The 18,588-nt window shown below is 39.4% G+C and overlaps 1 protein-coding gene across 1 annotated transcript; it reads left to right on the top strand.

The window, feature by feature from the left end:
- The first annotated feature begins 4,398 nt into the window (after positions 1–4,398).
- LOC114389786 (protein MAIN-LIKE 1-like) lies at positions 4,399–6,243 on the top strand. Its single transcript, XM_028350519.1, has 5 exons — positions 4,399–4,638; positions 4,732–5,088; positions 5,227–5,391; positions 5,475–6,038; positions 6,157–6,243. Exons 1-5 carry the CDS (start codon positions 4,399–4,401, stop codon positions 6,241–6,243), a joined length of 1,413 nt encoding a protein of 470 aa, XP_028206320.1.
- The last annotated feature ends 12,345 nt before the right edge of the window (positions 6,244–18,588 follow it).

Genomic DNA, 18,588 nt, shown 5'->3' with positions numbered 1-18,588 from the left:
TGATCCTAGGTCGTTTCCCAACGAGCAGTGACAAACCAAATGTTCATAATATACTTGCAGTAACAGTAACGATTGGGGGGGGGGGGGTTGTTTGTTTTGTGATTAAAGAGCAGAACAAGTAAACTGGAATACGAAACTACTAATGTTAAAAACGGGTTGTTTCCTTTGAGTCATAAGCCATTCTCTTATCCTAGGTTATGGAGAATTCGTCCCTAACAGTCAACCACTTAATCCAACCCTATTTCAATTTACTAAGCGAAAATCAACTTAGGGTTTTCAATACGTGATTAGGCACCACATACACCAGTTAGCCCTTCGTCCATTAAGCATGAACGCAAGTTAGGCTCAGAGGCAATTAATTGAACACGAAGCGTGCACTGATTAATATTCACGAATTTGGGATAACTGGTGAAGGGAAAACTGCCAGGAAACCACATTACAAGCGAAACCTCAAAGAGAGTTGGGCTTCGTCCTCAAAAGGAAACAACACCAGAAAATCTAGCCTTCCATGGATTCAAACAGAAAACGCAAATGAAACATGAAGCAGAAACGTAAATGAGCAGAAACGTAAATGAACAGAAACGTAAATGAAAGTAGAAGAAGAAGCAAGAACGAAATTGTAATTAGAAGCAGAAAACGTAAAATTGCATTACGTGAACAGTAGCATCAAAGCAGAAAACGTAAAACCCTAAAACAAAAGCTCTGAATAATGAATAGCATAACAGAATGCCTTGCACGAATCCCAAGGCTGCTATTTAAAAAGAGTCACTCAAAGTCACTAGGCCCTATTACAATACTCTGGCCCAAAACGAAATAAACACTGAACAACATAAAATAAAATTGCGAAATTTCCTAATTAGAAATTAACTAAGGTAAGCGCTGCTTTATTTGCCCTCATCAAGTCCACAACCAAAATCCGGATTAAGCCCAATGTTTCATTAATTCCTGAAATTAGATTAAAAACATCAAATTAGCTAAATGGGCCCAAATAATAAAACTGACTAATTAATTGACAATTAAGACCAATCAGTAATTAAAATGGTGCAAAAAGGGTTTAGAAATTAGAAGGAAATGATGGCACATCAGTTGCCATATAGGGAATTGGAAAGGAGGATTGGTGCCATACCTTGAAGAATTTGAGTCAAGAAGCAAGGGGCCAACCACCTTAAGAGCTATTGGACTAAGAAGCACTCCAAATTGAGTGAAACACTAAAGAGAAAATAGCCAGCACAATTGAGGACTTTTTTTTTGTAATTTTGTAATTGGGAATTTGCTTTAGTTTCAAATTTTGTAACAAAAAGGCCTTCCATTGGAAGTAAGTTGGGAGCCTCCAATAGGTCACCCTACTTCCATTTGTGTGTAATAATTTTAGGCAATTTTCCCTTAGGATAGTGAGTGTTTTGTTGGGAACCTTAAATGAGGTCATCCAAACACTCTTAGGATCCGCCTAGTTTGCATTTCTTGCACTTTAATTTCTTGCTTACTTTCTTAGCTTATTTCTTTTACCCTCCATTGTCAAACTGCCTAGATAGCTTGCCTTTTACCAATTAGTTTTTACCTTATCTTTCACACCTCTTTTAGTGTTTATTTTGGCTAGTTTCAACCATAGTTTCTTTCACCTTTTGTTTTCAAACCCCCAACAAGAAAGAACCATAACTTAAGAACCAACATGAGTCTTCATTCTTCATCTAGTGTTAATGGTGAGGGTTCTACTCCTAATGACCCCTTGTATAATATATTAGATGAGTTGAGATCCCTTAAGTTGTGGAAAGAAAAACAAGAGGGAAAAGAAAAAGGAAAAAAAGAGTGGAAGAAATAAGTCAAGATGAAAAAGAGAAAATAAGGGAAGAAGAAAGAAGGAAAATACTAAAAGAGTTAAGAAAAGAAAAACATGCCTTCTATAGTAGTCATAACTCTTGCAAGAGCCTAAGTGAATAACTTCATGACTATTATGAAGGAAGGCATAGGGAACATCCTTGACCTCACTCCCATTGGAGAGAAAAGGAAAGAAAGCCTCAAGAGGCTAACATTAACCTCCTATACTTCATGGGAAGGACAATGTAGAGGCTAACTTAGATTGGGAAATAAGGGTAGAACAACAACTTAAAAGGAAATCTACTTCAAAATCTTATGGCTCTCACTCTTATCCAAAGAAAGACCAAGGTCAAGACATCTTAGGGGTGACACCTTCTAAGCCCAAAGATGATAAGGGGAAGACAATAGAAAAGCAACCCCTTAAGGCTAGTATGCAAGACAAGACTAGCTCCATAAAGTGCTTTAAATGTCTTGGAAGAGGGCACGCTACTTGCCCCACCAAGAAAACCATGATTATGAGGGGCCAAGACATTTATAGTAGCCAAGATGAGGCTACTACTTCACCTTCCTCTAGTGAAAGTGAAGAAGCAAAATGGGAAGAATCTAGTAAAGAGATCTACCCCCAAGAAGAAGGACAACCTTTAATGGTTAAGGAGGAGTGTAAGGAGGTAAGTGTCTCCTCCAAGAGGTTAGCTAAGAAGGAAAGACATTTTGAAATAAAGACAAATATTAAAGAAATTTCCCCTCTTAGACAACCTCCACATTTTCTCCTTTGTAAAAAGACACTTGTTAGCATTGCCACACCTCTTAGGCTTGAGTTTATTCCTCAAGTAAAGGAGTTGTTGGATGAGGGTTTGGTTCGCAAGAGCTTAAATCCTTGTGCTTTGTTGGTGCCCAAAATAGGTATTATTAGGCACCAAATCCCTAAAATAGGTGGTATGATGAATGCTTTGAGTGGTGCAACACTCTTTTGTAAAATCACTCATGCACCAGACATCTTCATGATTTGTGTACATAGGGACTCATTAGGTAGGTTTGTTCTTATTTTTAGTTTCAATACAAACTTAGGTACTCATATGGGACACCTTAGGTTTGTCATACTTTTTGGTAGGAATAATCAACATGAAAATACAGAAAAAGGTATGTTTTATTGCATTACTTTTCTTAAGTTTTTAAATAGTGATCAAGGGGTTCCCATGAACCCTAAGAGAATAAAGGTCATTCCTGAGTGGCCCACTCCACCAAGTGTAAGAAAAATTTGGGGCTTCCATAAATTAGCAAACTTTTACAAAAGGTTTGCCCCATATTTTTCTATACTTGTAGCACCACTCATTGAGTTGGTGAGGAACCATGTTCCTTCATGGGAAGATGCCCAAGAAATGGGTTTTCGAACCTTACCTTACTTCAACATACCAAACACCACTAATACATATGTTTTTGTTCTTTTTATAGGTGTTGAGGAAAAAAGCCCAAAGTTTCAAGAACCTTGGGATTTGAGGTCAAATCCTTTTCAAGGGCGAGGGAATGATGCAATCCTACCCTGCTAGGGCATTGGATAGAAGACTCCAAGAAGATTGGGCCAGGGATGCAAGAGAAGGCCCTAGGATTCTCATGAGCCTTAGGGTAGATTTTGGGCCCATGGGCTAAGTATGAGCCCGCTTATCTTTGAACATATTAGATTAAGGTTTCATTATTTTTGGGCCTTGTATTTAGGGCTCCATAATATAGGTAAGGTACCCTAGAAATGTAAGATTTTTTAGCCCTTGTATTTTAGGGCGCCTAGACTAGGTTTTTGTATTAGGGGTAGTTTTGTAATTTCACATGCATTAAGTGAATATTTGATGTGTGTGGTTGGAAATAAATTTAATTGAATTGGGAGAAGCCCAATCCAATTAAATTTTAGTGGGGGAGGTGAGCATTTGCTTGCTACACCTCATTGCCACATCATATAGTCACACTTTGTGCATGTCCTTCATGTTTTACATGCCTCATGACACCTAAGTACACTTAGTGAAGAATCTTGGACTTGATCTTGGATTAGTGGGCTGAACCATAGCTAAAATTCACTAATCATAATTAGTGAAATTTTGACTCCAAAATTTGGCTCCACAAATTCAATTTCAAACTCAAGTAAAATTTGAATAGAAATTCAAATTTCCCTCCAATTTTGTGTGACACTTAGGCTATAAATAGAGGCCATGTGTGTGCATTTTTTCAACTTTTATCATTTGAATATTAAACTACAGATTTCAGAGCTCCTTTAAAGCATAAAATTTCGTGCTCTTCTCTCCCTCTCCCTTCATTCAGCTCCTTCTTCCTCCAAGCTCTTATCCATGGCCTCCTATGGTGGTGAGCTTCTTCTAGACTCATCTTCTCCTTGAAGTGGCATCTCCTCTCTCCCTTCTCCATTCCACTTCCATTCATCTTCCAAGAATCAAAGGAATCCATTGATGAAGAAGATCCTAGGTCTACAAGCTCCAATGGAGCTTACATCAACGTAGGCCTACTGCATCAGCCCATAGGCAACGGGTACATATTACGGTTGATGAGGGTGTTCCTCAGGTTTCTGAGGATGTTCCTCATATGGCAGAGGATGTTCCTCAGATGATTGAGGATGTGCCTCATATGACTGACGATGTTCCTCAGATGAGTGAAGATGTGCCTCAAATGACTGCGGACGTAGATGCGACTGTTGCAGAGGACTTAGGTCATGATGGTGCTGAGGGGTCACACGCTGATGAGGGATTCCCTGGTGGGCCCTGTGACCCATCAGTTTTGACTTCATTTGCGGAGCATGTCGCACATGCCATTTGGACTGGACATGTATTATAATTTGTTAATTTTTTCTTCTTGATTTGTTTGTCATTAAAAAAAAATTATATTTGTGTATTTGGAATGATTTATACTTCAATTCAGGAGCGTCCTGAGCTAAAGTTGGTGTCGAACAGGAGGAAGGTGACATTGATTGGGAGGCCAGTGCCTGAGATTGAAGGGCTGGTTGCCGCCACAGGATTAAGTCAATTGATTGGGTGTTCAGTTGTAACCAGCGATCCAAGACTTATATTCGCATTTATGGAGAGGTGGCACAGGGAGACCGGCACCTTCCACCTTCTAGTAGGAGAGTTGACGATCACACTAGATAATGTGTCGTCACTCCTCCATCTCCCTATCAGTGGCGCCTTCCACAGCTTCGAGGCTCTTTCCGTGGACGAGGCAGTATTTTTGTTGATGGAGTTGCTTGAGGTGTCCAGTGAGGAGGCTAGAGCCGAGACAGTACGAGCGTGCGGGGCATATGTACACCTCTCATGGGTTCGGGAGATCTATGACATGAGATGCCAGGCATGACAATGGATTGTAGTAGCTCGTGCTTATCTCTTGCACCTGGTCGGTTGCACTCTTTTTTCTAACAAGAGTGCAAAAAATGTGCATGTGGTGCATCTAGAGGCTTTTCGCGACCTGGGTCACAGTGGGGGCTATGCCTGGGGAGCTGCGGCCCTGGTTCATATGTATGACCAGTTAGATAAAGCTTCTAGGACCACGACATGGCAAATTGGGGGGTACCTTACTTTATTACAGGTAAATTTTGTGTTCGTAATATGTTACATTGGATTATGATGTAAACATGTTTTTATGTTATGTTAACCTAATTTTTTTTGTAGTGCTGGATCTATGAGCATTTTTTGAGTATGCATCAGTTTGTCATCGATGATGCGTATGAGGAGACGTCCCCTCGTGCCTCCCGGTGGCTGATGACGAAGGCTCATATGAAGGGAATTACAGGAGCGTCGTACCGGGCACATTGTGATTCTTTATCGATCACAAACGTGTGTTGGTTGCCTTACAGTGACCATCGAGGGGTTAGGGGATTTGAGCTGATTTCATCATTCCAGGGTCAACTGAGATGGGGTCCTATGGTGGTCACAGTTCGATCGGAAAGGGTGCTATGCCAGTTTGGGTACATTCAGAGCATCCCTTTGTCACCTGTTAGTGCTTCATTGTCATATGATGATATAGATGAAGGGTGGATGCATTTCTCGGACCACGTAATAGCTTTGGGTGACCTTTGTGTAGTGCCTGGGCAAGTATCTACGGATTACATGGAGTGGCTTTTCCAGATATCTCACCCATTCATGATACCGACCCAAGCAGGTGACCAGCTCAGACATGCACCTACTCCAGACCATGAGGACTACATGCAGCCGGACATCCCAGAGATTCCAGTGGCATTTGACCCCCCCCCCCCCCTCAACATGCAGTGGTAAGATTATTTACGCGTTGAATGTTTGATGAATTGTTGTTAATTTTAAATTTTGTAATAAATGTTTTTTATGACTGTCACAGGATGATTACGAAGGCTATGAGGCGATCGCAGAAAGGTTGGAGCGTGTGCTCAACCTTAGGATGGTCACTGTAGGGACAGTTACATGATATCATGCAAGATTGCCTGAGGATCACTAGGGGGGTGCCAGCGTAGATGGAAGTGTTAGGGCTCAACAAAGATGGCGCACAGAGCATTGATGATGTTTTTTATGTTTTGTAGATGACATCATTTTTTGTATTTGTTACACTTTTTTGTTTAATATATCTACTTTTTGTGCACTGTATATGACACACCGATTCCGATTCTGATTAACTGACGTTTCGATTCCGATTCTGAAAATCATGACTTTCCTTCATAAGAATGAGATTAAAATTAGAAATTTTTAAAAATAAGATAACTAAATGTTTATGTTTAAAAGTAAGAAGATCAAATTTAAAAAAAATAAAAAAATAGGATCTGGAGCCTTCAAACATGTTCAAGTACCGATGTTCAGGGATTTTTTAAAATTATGTCCGAGTCGTCTAAGACATTTGAGGGACGCTATTTCTCATATTTGGACGTCAAAGAACCCAAAAAAAATAATATCGTAAGACGGTTCCACCGAATAACACCTAAAAAAACAAGCACGAAATTAAAAAAAAAAAGGATTCGGAGCCTTCAAACATGTTCAAGTACCCATGTTCGGGGGTTTTTTAAAATCATGCACGAGTCGCCCAAGAAATTCAAGGGGCACTATTTCTCATGTTTGGACGTCAAAGAAGCCAAAAAAATAATATCGTCAGCCAGTTCCACCGAATAACATCTCAAAAAGCAAGCACGAAATTAAAAAAAAAAAGGATTTGGAGCCTTCAAACATGTTCAAGTACCCATGTTCGGGGGTTTTTTAAAATTATGCGTGAGTCACCTAAGACATTCGAGGGGCGCTATTTCTCATGTTTGGACGTCAAAGAAGCCAAAACAAATAATATCGTCAGCCGGTTATACCGAATAACACCTCAAAAAGCAAGCACGAAATTAAAAAAAAAAAAGATTTGGAGCCTTCAAACATGTTCAAGTACCCATGTTCGGGGGTTTTTTAAAATTATGTGTGAGTCACCTAAGGCATTCAAGGGGCTCTATTTCTCATGTTTGGATGTCAAAGAAGCCAAAAAAAAATAATATTGTCAGCCGGTTCCACCAAATAACACCTCAAAAAACAAGCACAAAATTAAGAAAAATAGGATTTGGAGCCTTCAAACATGTTCAAGTACCCATGTTCGGGGGTTTTTTAAAATTAAGCGCGAGTCGCCTAAGACATTCGAGGGGTGCTATTTCTCATGTTTGGATGTCAAAGAAGCCAAAAAAATAATATCGTCGGCCGGCTCCACCAAATAACACCTCAAAAAACAAGCACGAAATTAAAAAAAATAGGATTTGGAGCCGTCAAACATGTTCAAGTACCCATGTTCGGGGGTTTTTTAAAATTATGCGCGAGTCGCCTAAGACATTCAAGGGGCGCTATTTCTCATGTTTGGACATCAAAGAAGCCAAAAAATAATAATATCGTCAGTCGTTTCCACCGAATAACACCTCAAAAAACAAGCACGAAATTAAAAAAAAAACAAAAAAAAACAGGATTTCCACCCTTCAAAGTATGCCTAAGGTCTGAAGGTGAAACAATTAAAATAAAATATATTTGGACCATTCAAACAACACATTCAATTTTATTATGGAATTCAAACACACTGTAAACAAATAAATAAAAGTTACATGAAAAACAAAAAAAGAAACGTTGCATTCAATCGTTTAGCGACGTGGCATCCACATCGTCTTCGAATTCCATACCATGTTTAGTAAAAACAGCTAAAATTTCTATTGGCCCATATTTTTTCCAGTATTTAGACTGTACTAACACCTTTAGCACTTCATCATTGGTTTTCAGCTCATTAATTTCATATTTTATAACTTTATCTGAATACTCAAAATGTCCTGGTTGCCGAAAAAACAATCGTCTTACCGTTTGTGATTCATGAATTCCATGAGGGGGAATCCCTTTAGGTGCAACTTGCTTTATCAAATCCTTCAGTTCATCAAGGGTACATCCTGAAGGAATTTCAAATTTCTTTGGATTTTTTTCCTATGAACGTGCATCCTACAAATTTGTTCTGGGGTGGCATGTTCCATCTCCCGTTGTAATACAAGAGCGCGTCATGAGTTGTAGTGCATTCAAGTAAGTTTATTACTTCATCTAGTGTTCTTCCAATCGGACCAACACACGAAAATTGATGATTACACATTAACATTGTGTTGGCATCTTCATCATTTATCAATTGCATACATTGAAAGTGAATTTGGTTACCTGTATGGGTGAATGGCTGGCGGTAGTGAATTTCATCCAAAAATTGTTTGTCAGTTAGTTGAAGGGTATTGTGTATTCTGGTTTTTAGGCTTGCAAAATCATAGTTGTTTGGTACTCGAATGGGCACCGGAATGGAAGTTTGGAAGTAAACCCCACTATCATCGTGAATAATCGATCCATTTGGAAAAATGAAACCCAACCTTGAGTTGACAATCATCTGACTACTAGTTTCTCCTAAAAATGTCATACTTTGTGTATCAATTGGGAGAGTATGTGAAAGCAAGATAATGTGTGATTTATTAGCGTTTGTTGTGTCTCATATATATACATGGTTCTCACCGACAGATTGCTTCACGTTTTTTTACAAAAGAACACTTGTGAACATGTTTCGTGTTTATGTTTCCTACTAAACCAATGTTGTGCATCAGAATGTGTTGTCAACTCAGTCAATGTCGTGTCATGCTCAAACTTTAATACGCATGCATATAATTATGTGTTGTCAATTATGACAACGATGTATCGTACATGCGTAATTGATTTTGGTTGCACCAACTAATTTTTTTCTTAACGTAACGAGTACTTAATAATTATCCTTTAATTGCTTACAACAAATTATATCGCATAATGAATACAATAAGATAAACAATGCATGTTCAGTCTTCATTTAGGTCGACATAGTCTCTTTTGAATTACATCAAGCTTGTGTACTGCTGCATTCTACTAATATATGAAGTTGGTCATTGCTTTGCCTAAGAATAACAATTGGTTGACCACAACAACGCTAGAGGCGGTAAAGGACAACGGTCTTTCAAATAAACATTATTAACTCAAATGAACCAGGGAAGTGATTGCATAATTCTTAGACTAACTACCTTCAATGTACCTGAACAAAATGATTTCCAAACACGTCACCGACACATATCATGCGGTGCAGAAGAATTGGGTGGTGGTTGATTTCTAAGAGTAAAAAATGTCATGCTTTGTTGTCGGCACAACGACACAAGGATTACGTTATACCGTGATGCAATGACATATCTCATCTCGGTTATATCCATCCTGTGACATCCTGGAAATTTCTACCCGGAATTTTTGGAAACGATGTATTTTGAATGATTATATATATATATATATATATATATCAGTATTATTCAGTGTATATGCATATATGTTATTGGTAGAAGTAGGAATAGTGGGGGCTAGATATGCGGGTTAGGCTGATTAAGGAAGAGAAGTCCATAACTAGGAGGTTATGGGTTAATTCTTAATTAATTAGTTTAAAAATCATCGTTTTGCGTGCGACTTAAAATTTAACGAAACAAACCTCTGAGCCACGCTCAGGGTTTTATTCTGAGCGTTTTGATATATATATTGATTACTTTCGAAAACTGGCCCCGACGGACGCAGAGAAACGCAAAGAACTGGAACCAGAGAAACGGCATGCAAACCGAGGCAGGATTTTAGCGTTTCAAAGGTCAGATTTTTCTCACTTTTGTGGCTGAGTATGGGTCACAATCAAAAGAGAAAGTGGGCCATTTTTGCTCCACTCAAATGGAGACATGTGGCATAGCTTAAATAAAATAATAGGAAAAGAAAAAACCCTTTTTCTTTAAAACCAAAAGCTGTTCTCTCTCCTCACTCAGCCAAGAGAAAAAAATTCAAAAGCTCTCCCTCTCTCTCACACAGCCTTCTTCTTCTTTTCTCTCATCCACCATTGTTGCCCAACAAAGCTTCAACCTTTAGTGCCCATTTCTGCTCCAAATCGCGAAAGGAGGGCATTTTTGGAGTCGTGAAGCGCGTCTCGACGTGTGGGACTTCGAAATTTCAGGTTTGGGTGGACTTCTTTCTCTCTTGATTTTCGTGGGAATGGGGTTTTGGGAGATATGATGGGTAGTCTTGCTAGGTTTCTGCTTCATGATGATTATTTGCGAAGAAATTTGTGGAAAGCATGTTGAACTTGCCATGTTTGGATGAGTTAAACATACCCATTCAGTTTTAGGGTTTTTATGATGATGCTTGTGATGCTTATGTGCTGAAATTGCTTATGGAAAACTATTAGAGATGAAGGGTAGAGTTAACCTAGGGTTAGAAAGTGAGAATGTGGTGTTATGAGTGGAAAAAGAGTGAGGCTTTGAGAGTTGGAAGGTTAAATCTGGACTCTGTGGTAAATGTAGGTTAAAATGAGTTAATCCTAGCTTGAAATGCCATTTAGGACATGTGAGAAAGTTTGGACTGTGCTAGAGAGAAAAACAAATGACCAAAGTGAACAAAGAGCCATTTCTAGGGTAAATTTGGGTGTTGAAGAGTCAAATTTTGATTCGGTGAAATTTTAGGCGTAAATCCAGTTTGAACAAGTTTAAATTGATGTTATGGACTTGTGTGAGGTGAGAGTTTGCTTCAAATTTACCTTATTCTCAATTTCACTTCTCAAACCTAGAAAACCCATTAAATTGAGGGGTTTTGGACACCTAGATTTTGTGTTGCTGTGGTTTGAAGCTTGACTTTGGCTTAGACATGATTGATACATGATTTGGGACTTGTAGGATTTGATTTGGGCAAGATTGGATGAGAGGAAGTGTGATTTTCGAAATCTGCACTTTATGCAGAATTTTGCTGTGAAATTGTGCAGCAGAATTTTGCATAAGTGCAGAAAAATGCTATGTTTTTCTGGTTGTGGAAAGAATAGTGCAGAATGAGTTCTGGATGTTTGCTAGTAGATCCCAACGGTCAAAATGTAGGCTTATGTACTAGAGACTACCAGTAAAATTTTCGAGTCGATCCAACGGTTAACGAGCTGGAACGAAGGAATTGTTACTGGGGTCTTTAAGTGAGAAAAGCTATGATTTTGGTTGGTGTTTTGGGCAGAGTTTTCTGCCTTTGCCCCGTTTTCTTGGCTGTGATAGTTTTTGCTGTGTGAATTTTGTATTACTTGGATGTTGGGGAATCTTGGGAGGATTGATGGGGACCCGGTGTTGAGAGAAACGAGGATTTGGGCTACGTGGGAGTACGTGAGCTCAGTTGGAGGTGGGCAACAGGGGATGGTGGGTTTATGCGCGATTTGTGGATGTGGAAAACTTGTTGTGCACCATCGCCCAACCGCCACCTAGTACCACATGTGATGGGTACCCCATAATCCTACAAGCTTGAGATGAGGAAGTATAGAAGGGTGAAACTTCCTGCTTTTATTCGTTGACCACAGAGTGGTACTTGGAGATATGTCGCGGGGGTCAGGAGACCTTGGGGACGTCAGGTGGGGTGCTATTGCCCAAAACCAAGCTTGACCAATCCCGACCCAACCCGAGCATAGTCGGTCAGTGAGAACCTGTGATGTACCTAAGCAGGCGAGCTCCTGGCAGTCAACAGATAAAAGGAACAAAGACCACAAAGCAAGGAGGCTTGTGGTGGCTGGCCAGCTGTGAACTTTGTGTGATATATGGGTTTTTGCCTCTGGTAATCGATTACCAAGGGTGGGTAATCGATTACAAGGCTTAAAAATGAAGACAGGAGGCTAAGATGTTCTCTGGTAATCGATTACCAAGGGGGTGTAATCGATTACCAGGCTTGAAAACGAGGTCAGGAAGCCATGAGGGCTTCTGGTAATCGATTACCAAGGGGGTGTAATCGATTACTAGGCTTAGAATTGAAGGCAGCATGTTGTAGAGGCCTCTGGTAATCGATTACCAGTCTGTGTAATTGATTACACAGAGGAATGGGTCACTGGTAATCGATTACCAGGTATGTGTAATTGATTACACAGTGCCTATTTCAGGTTTTCATGTTCTGAAGCTGTGTGATTCAAGTTTGGCCTCTGGTAATCGATTACCAAGGCTGTGTAATCGATTACCAAAGATGAAAAGCCTTAAGATACACCTTTTACTTGCATGTAGTGGTCATGAGACGCATTGTGTTGCGGCATAGTTAGATTCTTGTGAAAGAGTCTACCCCTTTCTTTTATTCCTTGTAGATCGTGATGGCGGCGCAGCTCATCCATGATCGAGTAGAGATGGAGTGCCTAGAGGGAGCTTGGGAGACCCTCGAAGGCAACACGAGGTGCCAATTTAGGGGCACGATTCGATTCACGGCTACTTCATTGGTGCATCCAGATGAACCGGCGCGTACGCTTCAGCGCACTGTAGAGTGGATACTACCCACGCCTACACCATATCGTCTAGTGGAGCCAGTCCAAGTGATCGAGGTGACATCATCCGAGGAAGACCCTGAGGAGGATCCCGAGGAGCTACCTCCTGAGCCTGCTGTGGATGCTCTTGACTTTCTAGAGGGTGATGAGGACCCACTTCCTGAGGTGGATTCTCCCGAGGAAGTCATGTCGGCATCTGAGGCAGACTCTACGGAGGATAGTGGCCCGAGAGAGATGGCGACCAGTGGAGGCTCTTCATCATAGTGGACAGTTCCATGGACTAGTTTTATATACTTTTTGAGGGTGGGTGTATCTAGGACTGACTATTAGGTTTACTCTTTTGTTTTCGTATGGGTAGACCTGTTGTATAGGAATTTGATGATTGTATACATGTGGCTGAAGCCACCACTGTGGACACCTTTGCTCTGGATGACACTATGTATTTTGTAAAACTCCCATATTTTGGACAGCTTTAAATGATGAATGTATTTATGATCAATCTAGTTATTTGAGAAGAAAGCATTTGCAACTTTATTTGTAAAAGAGTTTATCGATCGTATTTTATTCTTTTATTTTCACGTGACGACCTAAAGTAATGGTTGGTACATTCTTCCTTTTGAAACAGCAAATTAGCTTAGAGATTATGAGCGGTAAGAAAGAAATGACTACGAATAGAGTTGTGAACTGGCCATTCAGGACTCTATAGTGAGGATTTTCCTTCTAAACCTAATTATTGTGAAAAGAGAAAGAAATGAAAAGAAAAAGAAGAAAAAAAAATTTAGCATGGTTTTGTTATTTAAATCATTACTATTAAACCAGTCATTATTTTGGGGACGCCACACATCCACTTGTCCACATTAACCTGAATCAAGCAAACATACACATGTAAGTTATTTAAAGTTTGGTCTTAAAAAAATAACCTAAAAACATACCTTGGAAAACCCATCGACAAGTAGGGACAACCTTAATTGTTCAAATCTCTCTGTGCCACCGAAGAGGTTGGTGTAGTCATGCGACCATTTGCCAAGTTCTTTAATCAATTCGTTGCGCACCAACGGCCAAGAATCTTCCCCCATACCTAATAAAGCGGCAATGGACCGATATCCACAGTTACCATCCGCTTTCACATCCACAACGTTGTGAATGAAACCCTATATAAATGGCGCAAATTGATCCAACATCGGGATGATCCTTGTTAGCTTCGGCGGTTCAGAAGATGATGCACTACGTTTCACTGAAGAGTTGCTTCTTTGAACATAATGAAAAACATCAACATACTCCCAGTAAGACGGATCACACTTTGTGGATCTTTGATTTCTTTTCATCGGTTTCTTCGGTGCACATTTAGTGTTGACCTTTGACAGAGGAGGGCACATAGAGTTATGATCAGGGTATGCAATATCTCGAAGTTTACTCTTGAGAGTTAGTTTGCCACACACATCAAGTTCCTCAAATCTTTTAGATATGGTCTTAATCTCTTCCTTGATGTTGACTACGGCCTCACATAACGCTGGTTTGAAAAGCAAAGTCTCCTCCAGAACATATGGACTGAATCCACTGGGATGCTACCAGCAGTATACCTAGAAAGCTCACATGCACAAGGAAGACTGAGCATGTTTCTCATCACACAATCACAAGAAGAGGGATCGTTGCTGAGATAACATAGACGCTCAACCTCGGCAGCAATCTCATTTAAAGCGTTTCATGGTGGAGCAGACAATATGAAATTCCTTCAAATGTTTGTGCGGGTCTTCACCTGCAAGGCCATGAAACTTTGGAAGCAAATGAATCAGTCCAGTTTTAAGAACATATGGGACATCCTCATCAGGGTATTGGATGCACAAGCTTTCGTAGGTGAAATCAAGTGCAGCCATTTCCCTTAGAGTCCTCTCACGGGGTGGAGGTTGTGCCATGTTCTCAGAATGTGCAAAATCAGAATGCTCAGAATCAAAATGCTCAAAATTATAATGCTCCAAATCAAGATGTTCAAAATCACCAATAACAGAATGCACAGATTCACCAGTAATGGAATGCTCAGGATGATCAAAAGGTATAAAATGATGCCTAACTAATCTATGAAATGTCCTATCTATCTCAGGGTCAAAGGGTTGTAAGTCATATGGATTGCCTCTAGTCATACACTACATTCAGCATGCACAACTCGTTGCCTTGTCATGTAAATAAAGGTGCAGGTTTGAGCTACAGCTACCTTCAAATGATATCCAAATGACTTGAAATTTTGTGAGCAACCTTATAAAATGATGAGAAGATAGCACAAAAAATTTCAGACAAAAATTCAAAGTCTAACTATGAATGCTAAAATTGGTGGGTTAAGAAAAATAAGTGAATAAAACTTGAAAAATAAAAAACTTTTGACAGAATCGCTTTTTTTGGACGATGGAGACCTCAGCCAGCCTACAGAAGGCTGCCACGGCATAGGAAATTTGTTTCTACCCCAAATGCATATATAATAATTGCGATTCTGATAACCGGAGCAAAAGTTATGGCCGTTTGAAGTTTTGACAAACACAAAATTTGCTAGTTTTTTGGAACTTTCAAATCTAACCAAACTAAAGGCTCTAGCTATTTTTCCCACAAAATATGGATTAAAAGAAGTTACCACAAAAAAATTCAGCCAAAAATAACAACCCTAGCTACTAAAACAAAAAAATCACAAATAATTCAGCATGGGTGGTCGCTAAAATCCGTCTCTAATTGATTTCTACTACTACTCTGTTTTGCCGCAAGCAAAAGTGGTCGCTAAGTCCGTCGCAAAACACTATTCACAACAAAACACCCAAGACTGAAACAGGGGAAACGCTTAATGGGAAAACTGAAACAGAACACACACTAAACAAAATACCAGGACACTAAACAACACTAACACACATACTAACACAATACTAACAATTAAACATAAAACACGAAAGGATTAAACACACAACACTAGCTAGCTATTATGAACCTTTGGACAATTTTCCCCGGCAACGGCGCCAAATTTGATCGAGGTCGTACCCGAATCAAATAAACATGAAAATGCAGTAACTAGGAAGTGATCCTAGGTCATTTCCCAACGAGCAGTGACAAACCAAATGTTCATAATATACTTGCAGTAACAGTAACGATTAGGGGGGGGGGGTTGTTTGTTTTGTGATTAAAGAGCATAACAAGTAAACTGGAATACGAAACTACTAATGTTAAAAACGGGTTGTTTCCTTTGAGTTAGAAGCCATTCTCTTATCCTGGGTTATGGAGAATTCGTCCCTAACAGTCAACCAAATGTTCGTAATATACTTGCGCAGTAACAGTAACGATTGGGGGGGTTTGTTTGTTTCGTGATTAAAGAGCAGAACAAGTAAACTGGAATTTTAAACTACTAATATTAAAAACGGGTTGTTTCCTCTGATTCAAAAGCCATTCTCTTATCCTGGGTTATGGAGAATTCGTCCCTAACAGTCAACCACTTAATCCAACCCTATTTCAATTTACTAAGCGAAAATCAACTTAGGGTTTTCAATACGTGATTAGGCACCACATACACCAGTTAGCCCTTCGTCCATTAAGCATGAACACAAGTTAGGCTCAGAGGCAATTAATCGAACATGAAGCGTGCACTGATTAATATTCACGAATTTGGGATAACTGGTGAAGGGAAAACTGCCAGGAAACCACATTACAAGCGAAACCTCAAAGAGAGTTGGGCTTCGTCCTCAAAAGGAAACAACACCAGAAAATCTAGCCTTCCATGGATTCAAATAGAAAATGCAAATGAAACATGAAGCAGAAACGTAAATGAACAGAAACGTAAATGAAATAGAAACGTAAATGAGAGTAGAAGAAGAAGCAAGAACGAAATTGTAATTAGAAGCAGAAAACGTAAAATTGCATTACGTGAACAGTAGCATCAAAGCAGAAAACGTAAAACCCTAAAACAAAAGCTCTGAATAATGAATAGCATAACAGAATGCCTTGCACGAATCCCAAGGCTGCTATTTAAAAAGAGTCACTCAAAGTCACTAGGCCCTATTACAATACTCTGGCCCAAAACGAAATAAACACTGAACAACATAAAATAAAATTGCGAAATTTCCTAATTAGAAATTAACTAAGGTAAGCGCTGCTTTATTTGCCCTCTTCAAGTCCACAACCAAAATCCGGATTAAGCCCAATGTTTTATTAATTCCTGAAATTAGATTAAAAATATCAAATTAGCTAAATGGGCCCAAATAATAAAACTGCCTAATTAATTGACAATTAAGACCAATCAGTAATTAAAATGGTGCAAAAAGGGTTTAGAAAATAGAAGATAATGATGGCACATCAACGCTCAACCTCGGCAGCAATCTCATTTAAAGTGTTTCTTGAAACCATTCCTACAAGCCTCTTGTATAATGCTTTTTTAAATACATGTCCAACCACATGCATACTGGTTTCAAAGGATGCTTTAATTTCAACGTGTTGCAGCGTGATCATGTTGTTCATGGCATCCCAAACACTACACAGGTCTCCAAGGCTATTTTGTAATACTCTTTTTAGAGCCCAATGAGCTTATTCAACTCTACATTTAAAATACACAACAAACATGAAAAATATACAACAATTAAATACCATTTATTAATAATCCTTACTAGAAAAAAAATAAGATTTTAATACCTGTTTGTTGTTGTGTTGCTTAGGTGCATGACCTTATTCGTCCAAGCTATAATAAATTTTTCCTTGTGGGGGATAATCCATGTGTCGTTAACATAGTCAACGAACATTGGCCAAGGTGAACAAGAAATTCGAAACTTCTGAAGGGACTCAGCAAATTGTTGTTCGGACGGACAATCAACCAAAGTACCCTAGTTATCCATCACATAATACCAGGAATTTTTTTGACCGATTAAAGATTTGCACTTCGGCTTGACATTCTTATCGATGTGAAACCTGCACAACAAGTTTGTACACTCTGGGAACATAGTTTTCACTGTATTCATCAGTGCTAGGTCTCTATCAGTGACAATAACAACAGGGAGACAATCGTTTCTTAAAAATAGACCTCGAAATTGTTCCAAAGCCCATACAATATTATTAAAACGCTCACCCTCCAGATATGCAAACCCAGCAGAGAATGCCATCACCGTTGGTGTCACCCCAACAAAGTCAAGTAGTGGGAGTCTGTACCTATTTGTTTTATAGGTACTATCTATAAAAAAACACCAGATGACATGCATTGCATAACTTTACTGCATCTGGGTGACACCAAAATAGATCACGCACCACAACTTCATCCTTCAATCTATGTCAATGAATGTATTGATCATGTTCGAGAAGCTTCATCAGATGTTGCGTTTCGGTATCGGCTCCTTCAACGTTAGCAAGATGTTTTTTGGTTTCACCATCGACTTTGTCATATCAGCAATAGTTTTCTTTTCATCCTTAGTCAATTGCCCAGCGTATGGATGTCCAACAAAGGACTTGGCCAATTCATGATTATGAATCCCACAGATCAACTTCACCATCCAACCTTCCCCTCCATGCACTGGTTTCCCATGAAGCTTGAAGGGACAACCACATTTCCTACTCACAGTGCCTCTTCTAACGAATTCTTTATTCCTACACTTGTACAGACCACTCCTTTCACACCCAATTAACACAAATGAACTTCTTCCTCTGCTACCAGTATCTGTGTCAGACCTCATACCCACTGCAACAAATCCATTTTCATGGGCAACTGTTCGAGCCCACTACAAAACATCATCTCGAGTACCAAAGACCTACAACGCAACTCCGACATATTAATTTTTATACGAAACATACGTTCAACCAAATGACTCAAACTAATGAACATGATTACCTGACAAGTATTGAAAGCATTCGAACAATCAAAATGTGGTTCATTCACACCAAATTCTTCTTCATTCTCATAATCTATATGAACTTCTTGTGACATCGTTGTAGAAGCAAGCTTCATGATGATGAATCAAGTTGATTCAAGTA

The sequence above is a fragment of the Glycine soja genome, chromosome 16 (assembly GCF_004193775.1).
Source record: "Glycine soja cultivar W05 chromosome 16, ASM419377v2, whole genome shotgun sequence".
Lineage (NCBI taxonomy): Eukaryota > Viridiplantae > Streptophyta > Magnoliopsida > Fabales > Fabaceae > Glycine > Glycine soja.
The sequence above is the reverse complement of the archived record's forward strand: the minus strand, read 5'-3'. Positions and strand labels throughout refer to the sequence as shown.

Excerpts from the sequence above, each read along its gene's own strand:
- LOC114389786 (XM_028350519.1), top strand. The coding sequence starts at position 4,399 with ATGGCAGAGGATGTTCCTCAGATGATTGAGGATGTGCCTCATATGACT. Across the intron at positions 4,639-4,731 it reads ATGCCATTTGGACTGGACAT|GAGCGTCCTGAGCTAAAGTT; the intron begins GTATTATAATTT and ends ACTTCAATTCAG. Across the intron at positions 5,392-5,474 it reads GGTACCTTACTTTATTACAG|TGCTGGATCTATGAGCATTT; the intron begins GTAAATTTTGTG and ends TTTTTTTTGTAG.